The following is a 20,746-nucleotide window of genomic DNA, read 5'->3' as shown; positions in this document are numbered from 1 at the left end:
TACAAATTTCATATAATGCTATGTTTGCTGTTTTTCTAGTGGCCAAATGTAAATCTGAGGAACTATAAAGATGAACAATTGCACAGGTATGTAAAATGATGTAAACTTTTTGAAAAAATTAATTTGGAAAAAGTGGGGTTTAGTATTGCAATAAACTGTACCTTGGATAGGCAAAAATGAAATTTAGATCATTTATTCCCTTAAAAAGAATCATACCTTTGCAAACACTCTAATTATAAACCTTGAAGTACCTCTTTGATATTTCATACATTAGTGATTGATGTCAGCACTTGACAAACTTTGACAGGGTAGGGCTACATTTGTATGGTTATTATAGTTACAGCTTTCATCAAAAAACAAGAGGAAGTTGTTTCTAATTGCCGTTAATGGCAACAGAAGTATGTGTGATCTTAAAGAAAGAAAGAAACAGTACAGCTCTCATTCCTTTCATGTTTGTTAGCATTAAGACATTTTTATTGCTTTTGTACATGTGTGGTAATAGCACTGGTTCTTGGTTCTTGGATGTCCCTTTTAACATGTGTTTCAGAAATTGATTTGCTTAAGTTATTTTGAAGAGTAGATCTATGTTTGTAGATGTGGAAGGCTACTTCCACATGAATTTGAGAAAGAACCTGAAGTTAAAACCTATGCTGAAAGGCTTGTACGGCTCCATTTTAAATTTTTACTAAAAAGGAAATAGGCTACTTATATCTAGTGTTCCCAGCATAAATGATAGTACCACTGTAATCATAATTGTAATTTAATTTTACATTTGTATTATTCCTGTTCATTCTCTTTCCTAAACATTAATTCCCAATCTGTACTTTGCATAAAGGATTATTTTCCAAATCTGGTGGTTTATAGTGTTGCTTCTCTAAGGCAACATCTGCAATCCTGGCTGTGACACCCACACCCACCCCTATGCTGACCTACCTGGGACAGTGTTTCTCTTCTCTGGTTTTCTGCTGTGCTCGACCATTGTTCAGTGCCTAAATAATTAATTCCAAATAAATTGAGAAAATCTAGGATTGAGTTAGTGCAAAACTTCTATAGTTTTTTAATGCTTTCTGTGGAAATGCTGCTACTCTTAAATTGTGATTGATTCAGCCCAAATTTCTCTAGTTTCACTGCTGATCGTAAAAAATCTTACCTGCTTTTGCTTTTGGAATGTACATATATTGTCCTTCCATAAGATTATTTTTTTGCTGCTCTTAATGCTCTTGTGATGATCTTTTGTCTGTTAAAATGAAATTCCAGATATTTTTGAAATAGATTCCTTCATTTCATAGAGAGATGGTTAATGCAATGTGTATGTGTGCATGTATGTGTTTACACGTATGTATATACTCAGTTAAGAATACTTGTACACATACACACATTTAAATGTGTATGTTTATACATAGTATATATTCATTGCTAATAAACCAGAACAAAATACGTTTTATTTGACAAAATTTAAAGAAGCCTTAAATTTTCTCTATAATTAGTCCTGTGCTTGGAATTGGGGATAGTGGCTTGCTCTCACTTTTTTAACTAAAGGTGCAATGCTTTAATTAAGCTTTCTTAACATTTGACATATCTACCTTCAGACAGAGCATTGTGTTATTTTAAAATAACACAAATGTGGGTTATTTTTGATGCAGAATTGGCAAGGGGGAAGCTCTTTGAACTTGTGCAATGCAAAACTCAAACTGTGTTACTCACCATGATTTCAAAAAGTCTAAGTAAGAGTCTGCATTTGTAATCACTGTGTTGTGCTTCAGAAATTCTTAAGTGAATGAAAGTACTGTTCCTGATTAAGTACAGCCTTTTCCTGGCACAACACAAAAATGTGGTTTTCATAGTAGCATTAAATATTACAGCTGAGGAAAACTCATGGCACAGATTATTTTTTAGCTCTGTAAGTCTAAATAGTATAGCCATCGAAACTTGACACAAATTACAGCAGAGTAAATAATAAACATGGGAATGAGAAGGAAACTAGATGTTGATTTCCTTTGCTTATTTTAAATCATAGCATAGAAAACTCTTCATAACACACTGTACAGCTGCATCTCTGAAATTGTGTCAAGATAGACTCATTACTGCTACCTGCTGCTCTTTGAATAACTTTCAAAATTTTTTCCAGTGAGCTAATTAGTGATAACGCATCTTTTCTACCAGCATCATTTTGTACTGTGAGACTGTATTTATCATGCAGAAAAAGAGCATTTTTTTTTTATTTTCTTTAGATTTGTAAGGAGATTGCTGTATTTTTACAAACCTAGCAGTAAACTTTATGCAAACCTGGATCTGGACTATGCCAAGGCTAAGCAGCTCACAGTGGTGGGATGTCAATTTACTGAATTTCTTCTTGAATCAGAAGAGGTAAGAAATTTTCAGCTACATGACTGGAGGTGGAATGAATATGTTGCCATATGACACTTAGAGGAAAAACCTTACTTTTAGTAGAGACTTCCGTAGGCTTTGGCTATTAAATCTAAAAAGATCAATGTCATTAAGAAATACAGCTTAACATCTTGAATTGTCCAGATGAGACACTAAATAAAACTATGTGTAAGTAGAAGTTTTATTAAATTCATCTTCATTAAATGCAAGTTAGGTTTTGGAGGTTTTTAAATTTTTGCTATGGATATGCTTCCTTTATCTACCTGCTTTGTTCTTGAGGGCTAAAGACTTTATGCCTTAGACCAGAGGAAGATGTTTTCAAATAATCCTTTTCCTGGAAAGAATTGAATTGGTCCCAAGGTATCTCCAAGCTTATCTCTTTTATTTGCTTTTAACCTTTTTCTTTAGTCTGAATTGTATTTACCAGCCAGCAATTCTCTTTTGTATCTGTAATGTGTTTTGTACATTTTAAGAAATTTAAAATTAAGGATTTCAGTAAAGAAGAGAGTCACGGTTCTGTTACTAGTAAATGCTGTTCCTCTTTGTTTTGTTAGGATGGACAAGGTTACCTGGAGGAGTTGGTTAAAGATATTGTACATTGGCTCAATTCATCATCAGGAATGAAACCTGAGCGTAGTCTTCAAAATAATGGGTTACTAAATACCCTTAGCCAGCACTACTTTCTGTTTTTTGGTACTCTTTCTTGTCACCCTCACGGAGTGAAAATGCTTGAAAAATGTAATGTGTTTCAGTGGTGAGTGTTTTTATTCTGTTTGAGTTCTGCTTACAGGTATAAAAACGTGAAAACTGTAAACTCTGCATGAAGAGCACCATCTCTAAAGCTAAAAACTTTGAAGTTCTTTTGATTTCGTTACAAGTGAAGATCCCCAGTTATGGGGGGGTTTGGTATTTGAGAGATCTTCTAGTCATTATTGAACAGATATGGGTGGTTGTATCACAGAATAGCTTAGTTTTTCCTGTCCACACTTACCTGACATACGTCCGTATGAGGCAAGATGAAACTGTATTGAAAAGACAGAAAAAAAACAAACAAAACCAAACCGAACCAAACAAAAACCCACACAAACCACCAAAAGCTGGCAGGTACCATACTGTTCGTGAAGTGTGATGATGCATATTGTCCCTAAACTTTATAATGTAATTGATGCTCTGAAGTTCAAAGTCTTTGTTCTTGTACAAATAAACTTACTTCCTTTGGTAGTGAATTGGCTAGTGGCTAATAGCGCTTTATTATTTTAAATATAGTCAAATTTAAGCAAGAATTCAGGTGTTATGATATACTAATTTTTTTAATCAAGTTGTTTTCACTGATTATTAGAATAATCTTGATCAATAAAATCTGAGCAGTTAATAGGACTAACCATATGGCAAGCTTTATACACAGAATGTTTTCCAATGAGAAATTGTTCAGAGCTTCATGAACATTAATTTTTGTACTTATAACCACTAATGAAAGTATGCTGACAGAATTATTATAGAGCATTTATAAAAAAAGTTGGTTTGGGTTTTCCCACCATGCAGTTTAGTGTATTATTTGGTCCCCATTTCATATGAGAACTTAGTTCTTGTTCTACATTTATAGAAAAGAAAGTCTGATTCAAAGTTTAAGTTATTGGTTAAATAAATAAATGGATTTGACTGGGTTCAAATACTAATTATGTTTTTCCCCTTCCAGTCTTCTTAATCTTTGTTCTCTGAAGAACCAGGATCACTTGTTAAAATTGACTGTTTCTAGTTTGGATTACAGCAGAGATGGGTTAGCAAGAGTCATCCTTTCTAAAATCTTGACAGCAGCTACTGATGTAAGTGCGATTCAACTTATGTTCTGTTGTTATTTGCCACTAGACATTTATTTTGTTTTTCAGGGTGTATGACTATTTCTAAGCTTTTCTATATTCAGAAAGGTTTTTATTTTTGTATTCAGACAAATGAAACTCTTACCTATGTAGCTTTGGAATATACAATGTGAAGTTCACAGCAAGTTCTTTTGTGCTCAAGAAATTAAGTCGTTCAGATAGAGATCTTTTCCGTATATGAAGCGGTTTAAAGTCTTTAAATGCATAAACGAAGTGTAGTGTTACTGTCTGGGTCAGTGTGTATCCAAAATCAATTGTGAAGGCATTGTTTTCATAAACACAAATGTATATTTCTAGATTAACCTTCCAGTGGTGAACAGTGTTTTGATAAAGATTGAGATTTACTGTGGTGGAACTGTATAGAAGCTATAGGTCCTGGAACAACGATATGGTTCAAGAATAGGCATGGGGATTTGTACTTCGTAATCAAAGAAGATAAGTGGAACTAAAACAGACTTAAGTAGACTTGGGAGAGGAAACTCTTCAACTTTTAAGAAGAGATATCAACCAGTTGTAACATAATACACAAGCAGGCATTGATGTCAGAGAAATAACAATTAGTAAGATAAAATCTTAGTAATCTTACTTTAATTCCTTCATTGAGAGCTTTTCTTCTATCGCCCAGACAAGGCAGAATATATTCTAGAGTGGATGCGAGAGGGAATAAGGTAGCTACTAGCTTTGAATGTCTCCTTGTATTTTGGAAAAGGAGAGGGAAAGAAATTGAGAATATTTCTCTGAAACTGTCAAAGATACAATTCCTTCATTGAGAGCTTTTCTTCTATCGCCCAGACAAGGCAGAATATATTCTAGAGTGGATGCGAGAGGGAATAAGGTAGCTACTAGCTTTGAATGTCTCCTTGTATTTTGGAAAAGGAGAGGGAAAGAAATTAATTGAGAATATTTCTCTGAAACTGGCAAAGATACAGTGATTCTCACAGATGAAGAGTGCATTTAGAAAGTGAAGATAGATGAGTTTGAAGGAATAACTCATTAAAGGAAGAGGGTACAGCTCACTACTGAACAAATTTTAAGTAATCATTCAGTGAAATGGTGGTTTTGATATCCTTTCTCCAAAGATGTTTTATGTCTAGCAAGAAAACAGAAATTCATTAGTTGTGTGTCTTTATTAGGCTACTATTAGGTGACTGCCAATTAAGAGCAATGTAGACTGTGGAGCTTCATTTAGCTGTTTCTACTGAGTTTTTGTGTCAATGGGTACTCCCTCTGCCTGTTCCACCACCTCACAGCTGTTTTTACCTTGGGGCCGTATCTTGGGGAAGAGCATTTCAGCTTATTCCAAATGCTGCTAGTTAACAATCAGAAAAAAGTCTATGCATGCTGTTGCAATCTCTGCTATTGTGGTACAAGTGTATAATTACACTTATATAGAGAGAGAGATATAGATATATATATATAACACAAACAAAGTATACAGTTACAATAATAACTTGAGATGTTTTATTATAATTAGTGCTTGTGATTTACATTTTGGGAAGGGTTAGATACTGATACTGAGATACTGATATCTAAGGTATGAAGACTTAAGTTCTGTTTTGAGAAAGGTACTTCTGCTTGTTTTTGAAGATCAAGTACTTGCATCAGAAGCTTTATCTAGCTATGCATGGATTGACCTCCCTCCAAGTGTTCTGTAAAGACCTAATGTTCCACCTTTTTTATGTCAGCTAGGGAGAAAAAAAACAACGAACGAAACAAAAAAAAACCCACAAAGGTTTGCATCAACCATGGATTATTTCATACTTGGTTAGAAGTTCATTTACTTCCTTAAGAAATTATTTTCCTGTTTTACTGTGTGCCCAGCTCTGTATGTTCCTATGGTGGAAACTGAACAGATGGGCTTTTGAAGTGGAAGTTTCACTAAGTACTACTTGACAGAAGGCAACATTTTGGCCTGTTAAAAGTGCCTTTTGGCAGTGCTTCATGTACACAGTATTACCAGTAGAATCACTTGGACAAAATGCTCGTCTTCAGTATTTCCAGTGTTTATACTCCCAATGGAGAATCAAAGTATAAAAAGCTAATCCAAAGGATAAAACCTTTTTATTACTCTGGTGTTAACTGTATCTTTAGTGTGGTATACTTTAGCAGCTGCAGTTGGCAAAACTACGAGTCTCTTCCAGAAATTAAGGTATTAGTGGGAAGTGGAAATAGTTGTCAATTCCAAGAGAATAAGATACCTTAAAGAAGTTAGAAATACTGAACTGTCAGGTATTTGCATGGGCAGTTCCAGTGACTGAGAAGTAATTGGAGTATCTCTTTTGAGGTATCCCTCTTTTGAGGGAAAGTATCTACTGTATTCTGGGGTTTATGGTCTGGAATTCTCAAACAGCAGCATTGTCAACAGCAAAAGAAAATTTACTCCTTTGAATTAAGCAAGCATGACAGGAAAAAAATGAAAGTTGACACAATTTATACCACTCACTGCTCTGTCCCGTAAGGAGAATGTATTTTTAAATATTACCAAAACTCATATTGTGTCACCTTAGACATGTGAATCCTGTGTTTAAAAACAAAGATGCAGTTCAATTCCAGTCACTTAGAAGCCCTTACACCTTCTCTTCTCCAGGGCTTCTGATAAGCATCTTGTAGAATGAGTAGAGCCTCTGGGAGGATTTATATTAATTCATTATCCAGAAGACAGATTATGATTTTGATTCTATATTCTGCCTCTGTTTTCTTTCTGGCAATAAAAATATGTGGGATGAGATGTAATTTCTGAAAAGCCTTTTGTAAGGGAGAAAGGCCATCCCCAGTAATGCTTTTTCCCTTCAGAAATGTTAGTTTCCTGAGATATTTGTTAATGAAGTACATTATCTGTTTATTTCAAAAGCTGAAGGTCTTTTTTTCTTGGGTTAGCCAAGTTTATAGCCCCATACTCCTTTTGAACTTACACAGAGCTGTGGAGCAGGTTTGTTAGCCATTTGCTAACGCGTGTCTCTGAACAAGAAAAAGTAATTTCTGTAGCCAGCTTGGTGTTGGAAGAAGAGAGTAATATTTTTGGGTCACTGTGTGCAATGAAAACATTTAGAGAGCAATATCCTTGCAGATCAGTGAAGCAGAAGCACATTTTAACCTACATCCATATGTGCTTTGGTCATTCATGCTAAAGAAAATGAATAGTGCCTCAGCTGCCTTTCTGCAAGTTTGTTGGTAGAACAGCAGAGTAGCCAGTGTGTCCTCAAGTGCTGCCATTCGCGACTTAAAATTTTATCTTTGTAGGTGACCAGGGGGTAGGCTTATCCTGTCTATGCTGAGCTGCATGTAATCAGCTGAGCATACTGACCTCTGATGTGCTTCTTCACTGCTAAGGGTCTCAAAGCCCTTTAATATTTAAAGTAAGAATCTTCTGACAGATTTAGTAGAGGGCTTTGTTTTTCATGTAGCTCATGCATAAGAGTAGAGGGGTAGAGGGGAATGTCTGTTTCCTCAGATATCCTCTACACTTCCTATTTGTTCTCGTGAGAAGTATAAACGTTGGAGGACTTGGCCTCATGTGGAAAAGTAATGCTAGGCTTCACACCTCTGTGAGGACTGCCTGCAGGTGATCTTGGGTGCATGAAGGCTGTGGCCCTGTTTAAAGAATTTAGGACTGTTGGAAATGCATGCAGTGGTTTTCCAGCCTGAGGTCTGAGAGTTGAACATCCTAGTTTGTTGACTCATTCATTGTTTTAAAGACCCTTTTTCATATCCCTAGTTACTTAAAACCCTGTTCTACGGTTCTTTACGCTTCTTTAATTATTCATCTTTTTCCTTCTGATGATGATAGGAAAACCAGAACTGTACACAGTATCCAAGATGTCAACATGCAGTGGATTTACCTAGTGATAATGCTGATACATTTTGTTTTGTTTACTTTCAGTGGATTTGGTTGCTGTTAGACTTTTATCTAACACTTCCACAGAACCAATATTAGCCCCAGGATCTTTTACCTGGGCTTAGAACCTGTCGTGTATATAAAACTGTGATTGCTCTTTCACATTACTTCATTGTTTCAAATTTACCTGCAGTGAATTTTATTTGCCCTTTTTTTGTCTCATTAGTCATGACTTCCTTCTTTTCCTTCTCCTCCTGTAGAGGTGGAACTTCCTATGTTCTAGCTTACATGCATTGTTCCTTGTCCTGTTTCTGGGCACCACTGAAAAGAGACTGTCCCCTTCCTCTTGACATCCACCCCTCAGATATTTGTATATGTTAATAAAGTCCCCTCTCAGCCGTCTCCTTTCAAGACTAAACAGCCCCAGTTCTCTCAGTCTCTCTTTGTAGTAGAGATGTTCAAGTCCCTTAACCATCCTTGTAGCTCTTCTTTGGACTTTCTCCAGTAGGTCCCTGTCTCTCTTGACTTGGGGAGCCCCAAAGTGGACACAGGATTCCAGGTGTGGTCTCACCAGGGCAGAGTAGAGGGGGAGGAGAACTTCCCTAGACCTGCTGGACACACTTTTCTCAATGCACCCCAGGATCCCATTGGCCCTCTTGGCCACAAGGGCACACTGCTGTCCCATGGACAACTCACTGTCCACTAGGACTCCAAGGTCTTTCTCCATGGGGCTGCTTTCCAGCAGGATGACCCCTAATCTGTACTTAAATTCCAATACAGATCATTTACGTGCATTCCAATACAGATGACTTATATTTTATCATATAAAAAATTTACTTGGTTATAGCTGTCACAGCCTTAAAAGTATAGGGACTAGAGACCTGACAAAAGATGTGGGCACTCGATTTTGTCTTTTGCAGCTAATGCTTCTCAAGGCATGGGTAGTGCCTTTTCTAGTAACTGTATGTTGTCAATGTTCTGTGCTTACTCCAGAACACAAAATTCTTGCAGATTAAGTGTGTTTGCTTCTGTGTTATGTTTTGGGTTTTTTCCTAATAAAAAATGGTGTTTATGCTATTTATTCAGGAAGTTTTTGAATAGCAGTATGGGAACTGACAGGGTATTTGCTTCATTCTGCTGTATCTTGGAGAATTTTGAAGTAGTAAAGTAAGTGTTGGGAAACTGTCTTATTACAGAAAATAACATTTTTCTCTTTAGAGGTTTTTCTGAGAAGTTTTGCAAATCAGAGACTTTTGGGAAGCAATTTAAAATTCATAAAAATAAATTCCCCAGAGGTTCTAGCTTTTTGCAAAGTGTTGCATATGTGAAAGTGTGCAATTGCTCTGGCCATTTACAAGGTATGTTTCCATCTAACCCTGATGACTGTGTGCACCTATCACAGTGAATGACTAACTGATAAGGGTTTTCCAAGGAGACTTGCGGTGACCGGATTACTTCTGATTTCAGACACAAATTTCCCATTTGATAAGACAGAAATAGCTCTTAGACTGCAGTTTTAATACATAAGGTGTACTACTTGCTGTAAAGTATGGTAACTGAAATGTATCTTTTAAAGTGAAAAATGATTAACTATTTAGGTATTTTTCTTCAAAAAAAGCATTTTAACTTTTGCAGAGCTGCAGGTTGTATGCAACAAAACACTTGCGAGTATTACTGAGGGCGAATGTAGAGTTCTTCAGCAACTGGGGGATTGAGTTACTGGTGACCCAGTTACATGATAAAAATAAAACCATTTCTTCCGAGGCACTTGATATTCTGGATGAGGCATGTGAAGATAAGGTGAGCCTCCTTTCGCTTTTCAGCCTCTTTTTTTATGCTACTGTCTGAGCTGCTCCCCGTCCCCTCCCCCAGGAGCAAAGTAAAAGTGTGCAACGATGATCACTACTGATTGTTTCCTTTCTTGATTGTCATTGATGAACTTCACAATAGTTTATTAGACCCCCTTACTGAAAATACTGCAATATTATTGACAAGAAAATGTAGACTTCTGGATTATGCCTACTTTTAAATATGAATTCCGACTCATTCAGCTATTTTGATCATTATACTTTTTGTGAAGTAATGTATTTTTAATGATTGAAGGTACCTAAAGTGGAAAATATTAGGGTGAATTTAGTGCTGTTTTAGTGCTGTTTCATTGCTGGGAGATAGTTGTCATTGTAGAGTTCAGAATTATGTAATACTCATATACTCCTTATGCATTTTTAATTATTTCAGGCCAATCTTCATGCCCTTATCCAGATGAAACCAGCTCTTTCTCACCTTGGGGACAAGGGTTTGCTTCTACTCTTGAGGTAAATGTTGAAAGTGCTGTTTAACTTCACATTGTGGAGACAAATAGATGTTCGGAGTTTTTCAAGTTACATGACTTAAATGGAGTACTAACTGTCTGATGTTACTTTACAGATTTCTGTCCATCCCAAAGGGGTTTTCATATCTAAATGAAAGAGGTTATGTAACAAAACAAATGGAAAAGTGGCAAAAGGTAATAAGAAGTCTTCTTGGTATTAGGAGGAGGAAGGATGTGAATATGCTGGTTTAGAAGGTCAACAATTCTTTAAAATACTTAAAATACTGCATGTTCATACACATGTATTGCTAATGCCAATACGTTTATTGCCTCAGTGACTTAACACTTCTGCTGAAAAGGGTTGACAGGGACTTACAGTTCCATATTTCCTCTACATATGCTTGCTTCTGATTTACTCAGGCCTTTTATGCAATTATAATATTTCAGCAAATATTTCAGGAGTGTAGTGACTTTCTGTAGTAGGTTACTGTGTAAACTCTTATCTAGAGAAGTGTGCAAAGGAATACTACTTTTCAAGGTAACTGTTAACTTCTGATTGTTGCTAATTAAAATTAAATCTAGAGCTCATGAAGACAGAATTAGCTTATGCTGTTAGGAAGTAAATAGGAAAATGACTTAAAAATGCGTCATCATTACTAGAATAAAACTCTTCATACATAATTTGTTTTTTGTAATTGATAATTGTTTGTTCTCATTCCTGTTGGAAGTTTTTTTACTAACTTTTATAAACTGTAACTTCTTTAGGAATGCTGATATATGTGGTGGTCTGTTGAATCATAGAATGTTAAGGCTTGGAAGGGACCTCTAGGGATCATCTAGTCCAGCCCCCCTGCCAGAGCAGGATCTCCTAGGGCAGCCACACAGGAACGCATCCAGGCGGGTTTTGGAAGTCTCCAGAGAAAGAGACTCCACACCCCCTCTGGGCAGCCTGTGCCAGGGCTCTGTCACCCTCCCAGTGAAAAAGATTCTCCTCCTGTTGAGGTGGAACTTTCTGTGTCCTAGCTTACACTCATTATTCCTTGTCCTATTACTGGGCACCTCTGAAAAGAGACTGTCCCCTTCCTCTTGACACCCACCCCTCAGATATTTGTAAACGTTAGTAAGATCCCTTTTCAGCCGTCTCCTTTCAAGACTCAACAGCCCCAGATCTCTCAGTCTCTCTTCTCAGGAGAGATGTTCAAGTCCCTTGATCATCCTCATAGCTCTCCCTTGGACTCTCTCCAGTAGGTCCCTGTCTCTCTTGAATTGGGGAGCCCAAAACTGGACACAGTATTGCAGGTGTGGTCTCACCAGGGCAGAGTAGAGGGAGAGGAAAACTTCCCTAGACCTGCTGGACACACTTTTCTCAATGCACCCCAGGATCCCATTGGCCCTCTTGGGACAAGGGCACACTGCTGTCCCATGGACAGCTTATTTGGGGTAGAGTCAGATGTGAAGTATTTCCTTTTTTCCTTCCTTCTTAAAAAAAATTCACCTGAATATGAGGATCAGTTGTTGACTCTGTAAAGAAATTCAGCCTGCCTTAAAGAGTACTTCCTTCCTAAGTACTATACTAAAGTACTGCACTAAAAACCACTAAATGCATCTTTGTATTTTCTTTTAGGAATATAACTTAAAGTATGTTGAATTGATTGAAGAACAACTCAATGAAGCACTTACAACGTACCGCAAACCTGTTGATGGTGATAACTATGTTCGTCGAAGCAACCAAAGGTAAATTTGGGAAAATTCGTCTTTGGGTATAAGCCGGTAGAACTGGTCAAGAGGGTGTTAAACTAGGATCTGTGGGGAAGGGGATACCAACAGAATTACAGTAGGTAAGACAGGTGTTGGCATTGCATCGCCTGAGGGTAGCATTGCCGGTAGGATCTTTTACACTGCTCCTGGGACCCTAGAGGGCTCAGGAGCATATCTGAAATGCTTGCACACCATCACACACAATATGACAAACAAAAAGGATGAACTGGAATATTTAGTCAGTTCCCAGAGCTGTGATACCATTGATATTGGAAAGACTTGGTGGAATGAGTCCCATGATGGGAGTTCTGGGCTGGAGGGCTACAGGCTGTTCAGGAGGGATAGGCAGGGCAGGCAAAGTGGAGGTTTCAGTCATATATTTAAAGGGAGAAGTTTGATTTGACAGCCCTTACAAGTAGTGATAATGTGGTTCAGAGCCTCGAGGAGAGGATTAGAGGGATACGAAAGAAACGAGATGTTGCAGTGGTGTCTTACTATTGATCAGACAGCCCAGATGGCTGTGATGAGCAGGTCTTGGACATTTTTGAAGTTTATAGAAGATAATTTCTTGTAATGAGTACTCAGTGAGCCTACTAGGAAGGATGCCCTTCTAGACTTACTATTTGTGAATAGAGAAGGACGTGTGGTGCGTGTCTTGGCTACAGTGATTATGAAATAGTTAAGTTTAAGTTTTTCAGTGTACTAAGGGGAAAAAAAAAAAGAACAGCAGAGTTGATACCCTCGACTTCAGGAGAACAAATTCAGGGAGAAGTTCAGCAATGTCCCCTGGGAATCTGATTTAGAGGGCTGAGGAATCCATGAGTGCTGGTCAGTTCTTAAGAACCACCTTTTAAAACCACAGGAACAGTAAATTCCACTTTGTCATAAAGGAAGCAAGTGGAGCAGAAGACCAGCTTGGCTGAGCAGGGAGGTCCTCATGGACCTCAAGAGGAAAAGGAAGTTGTGTGAAGCGAGGTCAGGCTCCACAGAGCTGCGGTTCATATACACAGGGAGAAGACATGAAAGGCCAAAGCTCAATTAGAGTTGAAACCAGCCAGGGATAAAGAAAAAGTGGAGACATTTAATACTTTCTTTGTCTCATTCTTTAATAATACTGATAGGCTGCCAAGTCACCTGAGTCCGAGGACCACAGTGTGGGAACAGTGGCTTTCCATTTGTGGACACTGAAATTGTAAGGGATCATCTGCATCAGCTGAGTATTTATTCAGCTGGGCAGTGATTAGTGGGGTGAAATTTAGCAAGTCCAAATGGCAAATGCTGCACCTGGGAGTAATGCTAGGCACAAGTGTAGCTTGGGAGAGCAGTGGCTGGAGAACAACCCTGCAGAAGGGCCTGTGAGGCTGATGATGGTCAGCAGCCGCTCACCACGAGTCAGCCAGTTGTCCTGGCAGCAAGAGTGCAAGCACCATCCTGGGGTGCATCAAGCACAGCATGACAAGCCAGTCCAAAGAGAGGATTATCCCCCTGTGTTCAGCATTGGTGCAGCCTCACATGGAGTACTATGTGCAGTGCTGGTCCCCACAATTTAAGAAGAATGTGAAGGTCCTTGAAAGGTGTCCAGAGGAGAGCAACAAAGCTGGTGAAAAGCCTGGAAGGAAAATCCTGTGAGGAGTGGGTGAGCGCTTTGGGCTTGACTGGTTGGGACCTCATTGCTCTCTGCAGCTTCCTGAGGAGGGGATGTGGAGAGCGAGAGAGATGCTGATCTGTTCTCCCTGGGATCCAGTGACAGGATGTGTGGCAGTGGTTCAGTGCTGCACCAGGGAAGGTTTAGGCTGCACATTAAGAAGCATTTCTTTACGGACAGGCTGGTCAAACACTGGAACAGGTGGTCAGTGCCCCAGTCATGTCAGTGTTTAAGAGGCATTTACCCAGTGCCCTGATAAACTTTTTGTCAGCTCTGGAGTGATCAGGCAGTTGGATTGGGTGATTGTTGTAGGTCCCTTCCATCTGAATTACTCTTATTATTTTCTGAACTCTCCGAAATAACCCTCTTCATCTGAAAAAACCTGGGAGTAACTCATTGCATTCCACTTCACTGTAACATATTTTAAAAGAAAATGTCAGAATTGCTGGGAAAGCGTATTTCTCTTTCTGCCAGATTACAACGACCACATGTCTACCTGCCAGTTCATCTCTATGGCCAGCTGGTGCACCATAAAACAGGCTGCCATTTGTTGGAGTCTCAGGTGAGGAGAACAACTACTTGTAACTTGAAATAAATTAGAAAGTACTGTAACCTTTTTAAAATAGGTTTTAAAAGAGATAATACTTAAACAGTCATTGCAAAAGAAGTTGATTATGAAAGTCTAAAGTTACATGGGGCCAAAAAGTTATGAAGACAGACTTTACCATGGAGTCTCATGTAAAACTTCTTGACACTGAAATAACAGAGAAATACTTTGCAACATTTTTCTTAACATGGCTAGCAAAATCTTAGAATGGAAAGCAACTCACCAATAGAAATAATTTTTCATTCTGTGAATTGTTACTGAAGAGTAAAATTGTGTCCGTCTTAGGCATACAAAAATGTGGTGATAGAATAAAATCTACTTTGTAAGATACTGAAAAACTAAGGAAAAAAATCATAAGCCAATTCATAGTTGCTTAAATGAATTCACTTTTAATGTGCATTTGTAAGACGATGAATTGAATATGATAGTTGAATAGTTCAAGAGAAAGCCTGTCTGTAGCAGTGTGTTAGTCTGATTGTTACTTTTAAAATCCGAAATAGCTTGATGCAGTCAGTGATTACATTGAAATTTTCTACTTGCATTACCATTGCATTACCATGTTTATGCTTATAATTTCAGAATGTTTATTTTAGAGTGCATGCTTTAAATTAGTACTTTACCTTTTTATTAAAAATGCAAGAGAGTCTGTTTGACTGATGCCTCCTTTTCATTTTCAACTGGGGTTGTGCTTTTTTTTCGTGTTTTTTCTCCTTCAGAGTATTGTTACAGACCTAAGTTACACTGTTCGTTCCCCAATGCTGGATAAGTGGGAAGGAATTAAGCAGCTGAAGGCAGCTCTTTGGGCCTTGGTTAGTAATTTACAAATTTTTTGCAGTCATTTGAGTTCTGTTACTACTATTGATTCTGAAATAACTAAGCAGAATCCCATAAAATCATTAATATGAGTTTTGTCATAAAATACGTGAGATTTTTCCAAGTTGGCATTCTGTACACTAGCTGGACTTTTCAGTTGAAAATATTTCGCTGCATCTTTTTTGTTCTGAGTTTTTTAATCATTCCTCTGTCTTCTTTTTTTTTACCCTAACAAATGAAAAGGTCAGGTTGCCACACGTAGCCACAATATTAGTATGGAACCAGTAGTTCCAAGTTGCTGTGGCCTGACTTTAATGTATTTACGGTGGTGGTTCAAAATTCAGTGTTTCTGGAAGAAAGCTGGCTGCCACTGTTGTATGTGCATGTATACTGTCATGACACCTGTGGTACTTGGGGTAGGCAAAAACCTGGTGTCAGTGCCTATCAAAGCTACACTTCTAAATTTGCTTTGCCACCTCAACTGTCTGCTTCATTCTTGTCTTCCCCAAAGTTTATTTTGGAACATTTGTCCAGGGTGGCTATACTGGAAGATATTGTAGGTATGTAATAAAATGCCTGTGTAAGAGGAACGTAAAATGCGTAAACTGAGATCATACTGCCAGGTGCAGTAGAGTGGGTAAAATAAATACATAAGGGTTAACTGTGGGCCATGTTAGGTATTACACATAGTGTGCCAAGTTGTTTTTCTGGGATTTGCGCAAGTAGGAAATGCCAAAAAGGGTGATCATATCTCTTAATTGCCCTGGGAAGACGTGGCTTGAAACTGTACTGTCAACAGACAAAAATGTCAAAAGCTTTATGTTGATAGTGCTGCAGATCGTATCAGAATCAAAATTTACTTGACAAACTTTTATTCCAGGGCAATATTGGATCATCAAATTGGGGTCTTAACTTGCTTCAAGAGGAGAATGTAATTCCTGATATCATGGCACTTGCCCAACATTGTGAGGTTCTCTCTGTTAGAGGGTATGTGTATCCAATTTATACATAAAATTTGCAAGCTATCGTTGCCATAGGTTCTGAACTATCATTACCTGATGTACATGAATGTAATTTTGCACTTACTTGGAATTGGGTTACTAAAGTTAATTGAGTATCAATCTCAGTGCTGTACAATTGTAGAATTGTATAGGTAGTCTGAAAGAGCATGCAGTAAGCAAATGAAACCTATGAAAAAAGATACATACTACTAGTCTCCTTTATAAAAAAAAATATTTACAACTTACATCTCTGTTGGAATCAGTTTATATTTCCATTACTTTTATTCTATATCTGGTTCGAATATTTAAAAGCGTAAAAAGGTAGTCTTTTGTCTAAATTTGCTACTGCATTAATGTTTGTCTTTTTTTTTTTAAGGATGCTTTTCTGCGTTATGTAACCTAGCATTTGCCAATGATTAATTCTTATTTTTTAGTAATGTATTGTTCACAGATATTTTAGTGCATTTCTAAGCTTCCATTGATTTACAAATACGAATTAACAGAAGGCTACTTGGCAGTTTGTGAAGTTTCTGCTTTATTGTTTGAAACTGTTTCCTTTCAAAAACGAACTAAGTTTAGTTAAATTAGATGCTATTATTTTTGCTCTTCTGTCTATATATACATTAAATACAGGACCTGTGTCTACGTGCTTGGTCTAATAGCCAAAACTAAACAAGGGTGTGATATTTTGAAGCATCACAACTGGGATGCAGTGAGACATAGTCGTAGGCAACCTTGGCCAGTGGTCCCTGATGACATGGAGCAGCTCTGCAATGAACTTTCTTCTATACCCAGCACTCTTAGCTTGAATTCTGAGTCCACCAGTTCTAGACATAACAGTGAAAGCGAATCTGCTCCCTCAAGTAAGTAACAACAAAACAAACAAACAAACCCCGAACCCACCACAAAACAACATTTTGGTGATCTTACCAACCTTTTAGCAGGATGAGGCTCTTACTATAAAGAAGAGTGCCAGCAAATGGACAGTTACATGCGTTCCGAGAGATGTAGAGAAGTGAGAGAGAACAGTGACTTAGGTTTGCATTTGACATAGAAGTAAGAAATTTTAATATCAGATTAAGTTATTAGTTTTTTATGTCACATCATGGTATCTTCCTGTAATACCCTGTGGTAGTCTCTGTGTTTAGGTATAAGGATACATTTACTCAGTTGTCCTCAAAGGACATGTATTTTGTGTGTATGTGCAGACATACAAAGTATTGCAGTATTTAAATTCTTACATACTTTGAGTGTCTAATACACTTTAATTTTGGTGTAGATATTTGGAATGTAAATCCAGAAATATGCCATATTTGGATATCATTAAAGGAGCACACTGGTTGTAATCCTAGTAGATGGATATTTGCACTGAAACGAGTTGTTGTGCCTTTGTTTTGTGACCTTCAGCTCAGAGACTTCAACTGCTACCCAGTTCCCAGTTGTGCAGAAAACATCTTTAATTAAAATCAGATAGTTCTGTGGAATAGCTTTTTTGCAACATAGTTTATACACTTTGAAGAAATGTCCATGTTCAGTGACAGAGTCTCGTATAATTTCAGGTATGTTCATCATGGAGGATGATCGATTTGGTAGTACTTCCACTAGTACATTCTTCCTAGATATTACTGAAGATGCAGAACAAATATTTTATGACAGACCTGGACCTTCAAAGGACAAAGACCGTAGTCCTTTTCCTTTTTTTTCTTCTAGTAGACTTGTGAAAAATCGCATTCTAAACTCTCTCACTCTACCTAATAAAAAACACAGAGGTAGCAGTGATCCAAAAGGAGGCAAGCTGACATCATCTGACGGTAAATCAGGCCTGAGACGAAATCGTACAGTAACAGAACCTTCTGATAGCATAGACTTTCCTGCTGGGGAAGAATACAACCCTGTTTTCAGAGTTCCTAAAATTCAGACTTTACGATTAGAAACTTCTTTTGTTGGAAGTAAGCACATGGAAGATACTGATAGTACCCCAAGTATTGGAGAAAATGATCTGAAACTGCCAAAAGGTCTTGGAAACGAAATTCACCGGGAAAACACAAGTAGAGAAAGGCTAATAGGGGATAGTACTACGCAAACACATTTCAAGAGTCGTAGCTTAAGTTTTAATACAGATACTACAACAAGTGGCATAAGCTCAATGAGCTCTAGCCCTTCAAGGGAGACTGTAGGTGTGGACACTACAAATGTAGATACTGACTGTGGAAGTTTGAGTACTGTGGTAAGCACAAAAACAGTTAAACCAAGTTACTGTTCAACACCACAGTCTAATCACCTGCCTCTCTCAAAATCCAACTCGGTATCCCTGGTGCCACCAGGGTCTTCTCATACACTTCCCCGAAGAGCCCAGTCTCTTAAAGCTCCTTCTCTTGCTACAATAAAAAGTCTTGCTGACTATAACTTCAGCTACACAAGTTCTCGAGATGCCTTTGGCTACGCTACACTAAAACGCTTACAGCAGCAGAGGATGCATCCTTCACTGTCTCACTCAGAAGCCCTTGCATCTCCAGCAAAGGACGTGCTGTTCACTGACACTATTACCATGAAGTCTGGCAGCTTGGATTCGCGACTAACTCCCAGCCGGTAAGAGATTATTATGTGCTCATTTCTTACTTGAAAGCTGTAAGAGCAATTAAATAGGAAAAGTATCTTTCTAATATATTTTCCCAACTGCACCTAAAAGTGACAGTTGTTCCAGAATGATTCATAACTGGACTGGAAGCAGTATGGATCTTAGGAGAATAGTATAATAGAATGAGAATTCTAAAAATTTTAAGTGCTGTCAGAGAAGCTGAATTTCCATAGCTGTGCTCAGCCCCGTTAATGCTGTTAGGGACAAAGGAAAATGTTTCCTTTTGTCACATTTGCTTCCTTTTTAACTGTTTAAATATTTAAATGCAATTACAGTGCTGACATTCCTAAAGTTACGACTGCACAAAATTCCCTGTGTATTCAGAGCTGTATTTCAGAAGAGAATTTTCTTGATGCCACTTGGTGAGGTTTCAGGACAGGGACTCCTGCCAATATGCTATATTCCTGTGTGTTCACTGTGGCATTGAGGCCAGTGATGAGATAGTCGTACCACTGTCAGGAATGTCAATTGGGCTTCTTTGCTACAACAGGGCATAGAGTTTATTCCTAGCATTTATTTTTAGGTGGCTGTATTACCTCTTTATTTTTGAATAATACTGTGTGTTCTGAAGATTAATTGGATAGTTACACAGGACATCTAGCGCATGACATTGACACTGTTCCCAGCAGCCACAGCCAGAGCTTAACAACTTTCTCTTTAAAGCTCTTCTTCTAAGTTCTTCATTTCAAATCATCTTTAGCCAGTGCACTGGATTTTCGCATTACTACTGAAAGGAAAAATACACTTTCTATTTCTGTTTCTATCTAAATGTCCTCCCTTAAATGAAAGGGGAGAAGCTACCAGTACATTAGTCATTTGTTATTGGACAGAACAGCAAATGCCCAGTCTCTGAACTGCATTCTACATACCTGGCTGAGTGTATATAGTGCTTGTTTATTACCGTGCATTTTTGTCCTGATTAAGATCAACATTGTTTGTTCATTTTGCATCGTTCTGCAAAGATGCCATAAAAGGTAAGCTTTGTTCCATTAAGATAGGACTGGACTGAGTGTGTTGATTAAATTAAGGATGATATAGTAGTTCAGCTGCACTATCCTGTTCCTTGCTCTGTCACTGGCTTCCTGTGCTAATGCAGGAAGAAAAATCAGTGTTGTTTCAGTGGCACTACAGGTTTTGTTGTGACTGTAGTAACGTTGTGCCATTCCTTGCACTTACGCCCTTCATCTGCAGAGTAGCCGTGCCGCAGTGAACTTTCATCCAGAGACTGCATGTAATGTTCCTGCTGCTTAGCTGTTCATGATCCCTTTTATCTGTGGATTTCAGCTCTTTATGGACTTAACATTGAACTGGAATGGCTGGAGTGCGTGTATCTCTGTGCAGGTTGAAAAAGTGCAGAAGTACATATTAGGTTATATTTTCAGATTGTGTTGGTTACTAGTACAATTGATTGGAAAGACTATGATGTAAACTAGAATGTTTTTTTCCTAGTTACAGCTGAGTGTCTGCACTTAATATTTGTCGTCCTTTTAATTTCAGAGTATGTTACTACTTCCAGCTAAATATTATCCTTAACTGCTTATTACTGTATAAGTAATAACATTGGAAAGAAATATTCTGTCCTTTTTCTCTACCAAGGTTGTTTTTCTGTCAGTCTTCAGAAAAATTTGATTCATGGTGCATTGATAAATTCATCTTTTTACAGCTGCTGGTTGCTATGAACTGAATTCTATGAGGTTTATAGTTGCTTTTATTCAGATGGTTGAAAAGCGCTTTTTTTGCATAAATTATTTTGTGGAGCTGAATTTTTCATAGAATCATAGAATGGCCTAGGCTGGAAGGGACCTTAGAGATCATCTAGTCCAACCTCCTTGTCATGGGCAGGGACGCCTCTCAACTAGATCAGGCTACTCAA

At 37.9% G+C, this 20,746-nt stretch overlaps 1 protein-coding gene across 1 annotated transcript in view; it reads left to right on the top strand.

The window, feature by feature from the left end:
- Positions 1 to 20,746, top strand: part of RICTOR (RPTOR independent companion of MTOR, complex 2) — a 58,614-nt gene that overhangs the window by 28,927 nt on the left and 8,941 nt on the right. The window contains exons 16-28 of the mRNA XM_009873287.1: positions 40 to 86; positions 2,232 to 2,367; positions 2,943 to 3,142; positions 4,085 to 4,211; positions 9,736 to 9,900; positions 10,339 to 10,415; positions 10,528 to 10,606; positions 12,036 to 12,145; positions 14,289 to 14,376; positions 15,138 to 15,230; positions 16,115 to 16,221; positions 16,869 to 17,098; positions 17,795 to 18,824. Of these exons, the coding sequence (XP_009871589.1) occupies positions 40 to 86; positions 2,232 to 2,367; positions 2,943 to 3,142; positions 4,085 to 4,211; positions 9,736 to 9,900; positions 10,339 to 10,415; positions 10,528 to 10,606; positions 12,036 to 12,145; positions 14,289 to 14,376; positions 15,138 to 15,230; positions 16,115 to 16,221; positions 16,869 to 17,098; positions 17,795 to 18,824 (2,489 nt within the window). The remainder of the gene's footprint in view (positions 1 to 39; positions 87 to 2,231; positions 2,368 to 2,942; positions 3,143 to 4,084; positions 4,212 to 9,735; positions 9,901 to 10,338; positions 10,416 to 10,527; positions 10,607 to 12,035; positions 12,146 to 14,288; positions 14,377 to 15,137; positions 15,231 to 16,114; positions 16,222 to 16,868; positions 17,099 to 17,794; positions 18,825 to 20,746) is intronic.

The sequence above is a fragment of the Apaloderma vittatum genome, unplaced genomic scaffold (genome assembly GCF_000703405.1).
Source record: "Apaloderma vittatum isolate BGI_N311 unplaced genomic scaffold, ASM70340v1 scaffold1877, whole genome shotgun sequence".
Lineage (NCBI taxonomy): Eukaryota > Metazoa > Chordata > Aves > Trogoniformes > Trogonidae > Apaloderma > Apaloderma vittatum.
This window is presented reverse-complemented; position numbering and strand designations above follow the sequence as displayed.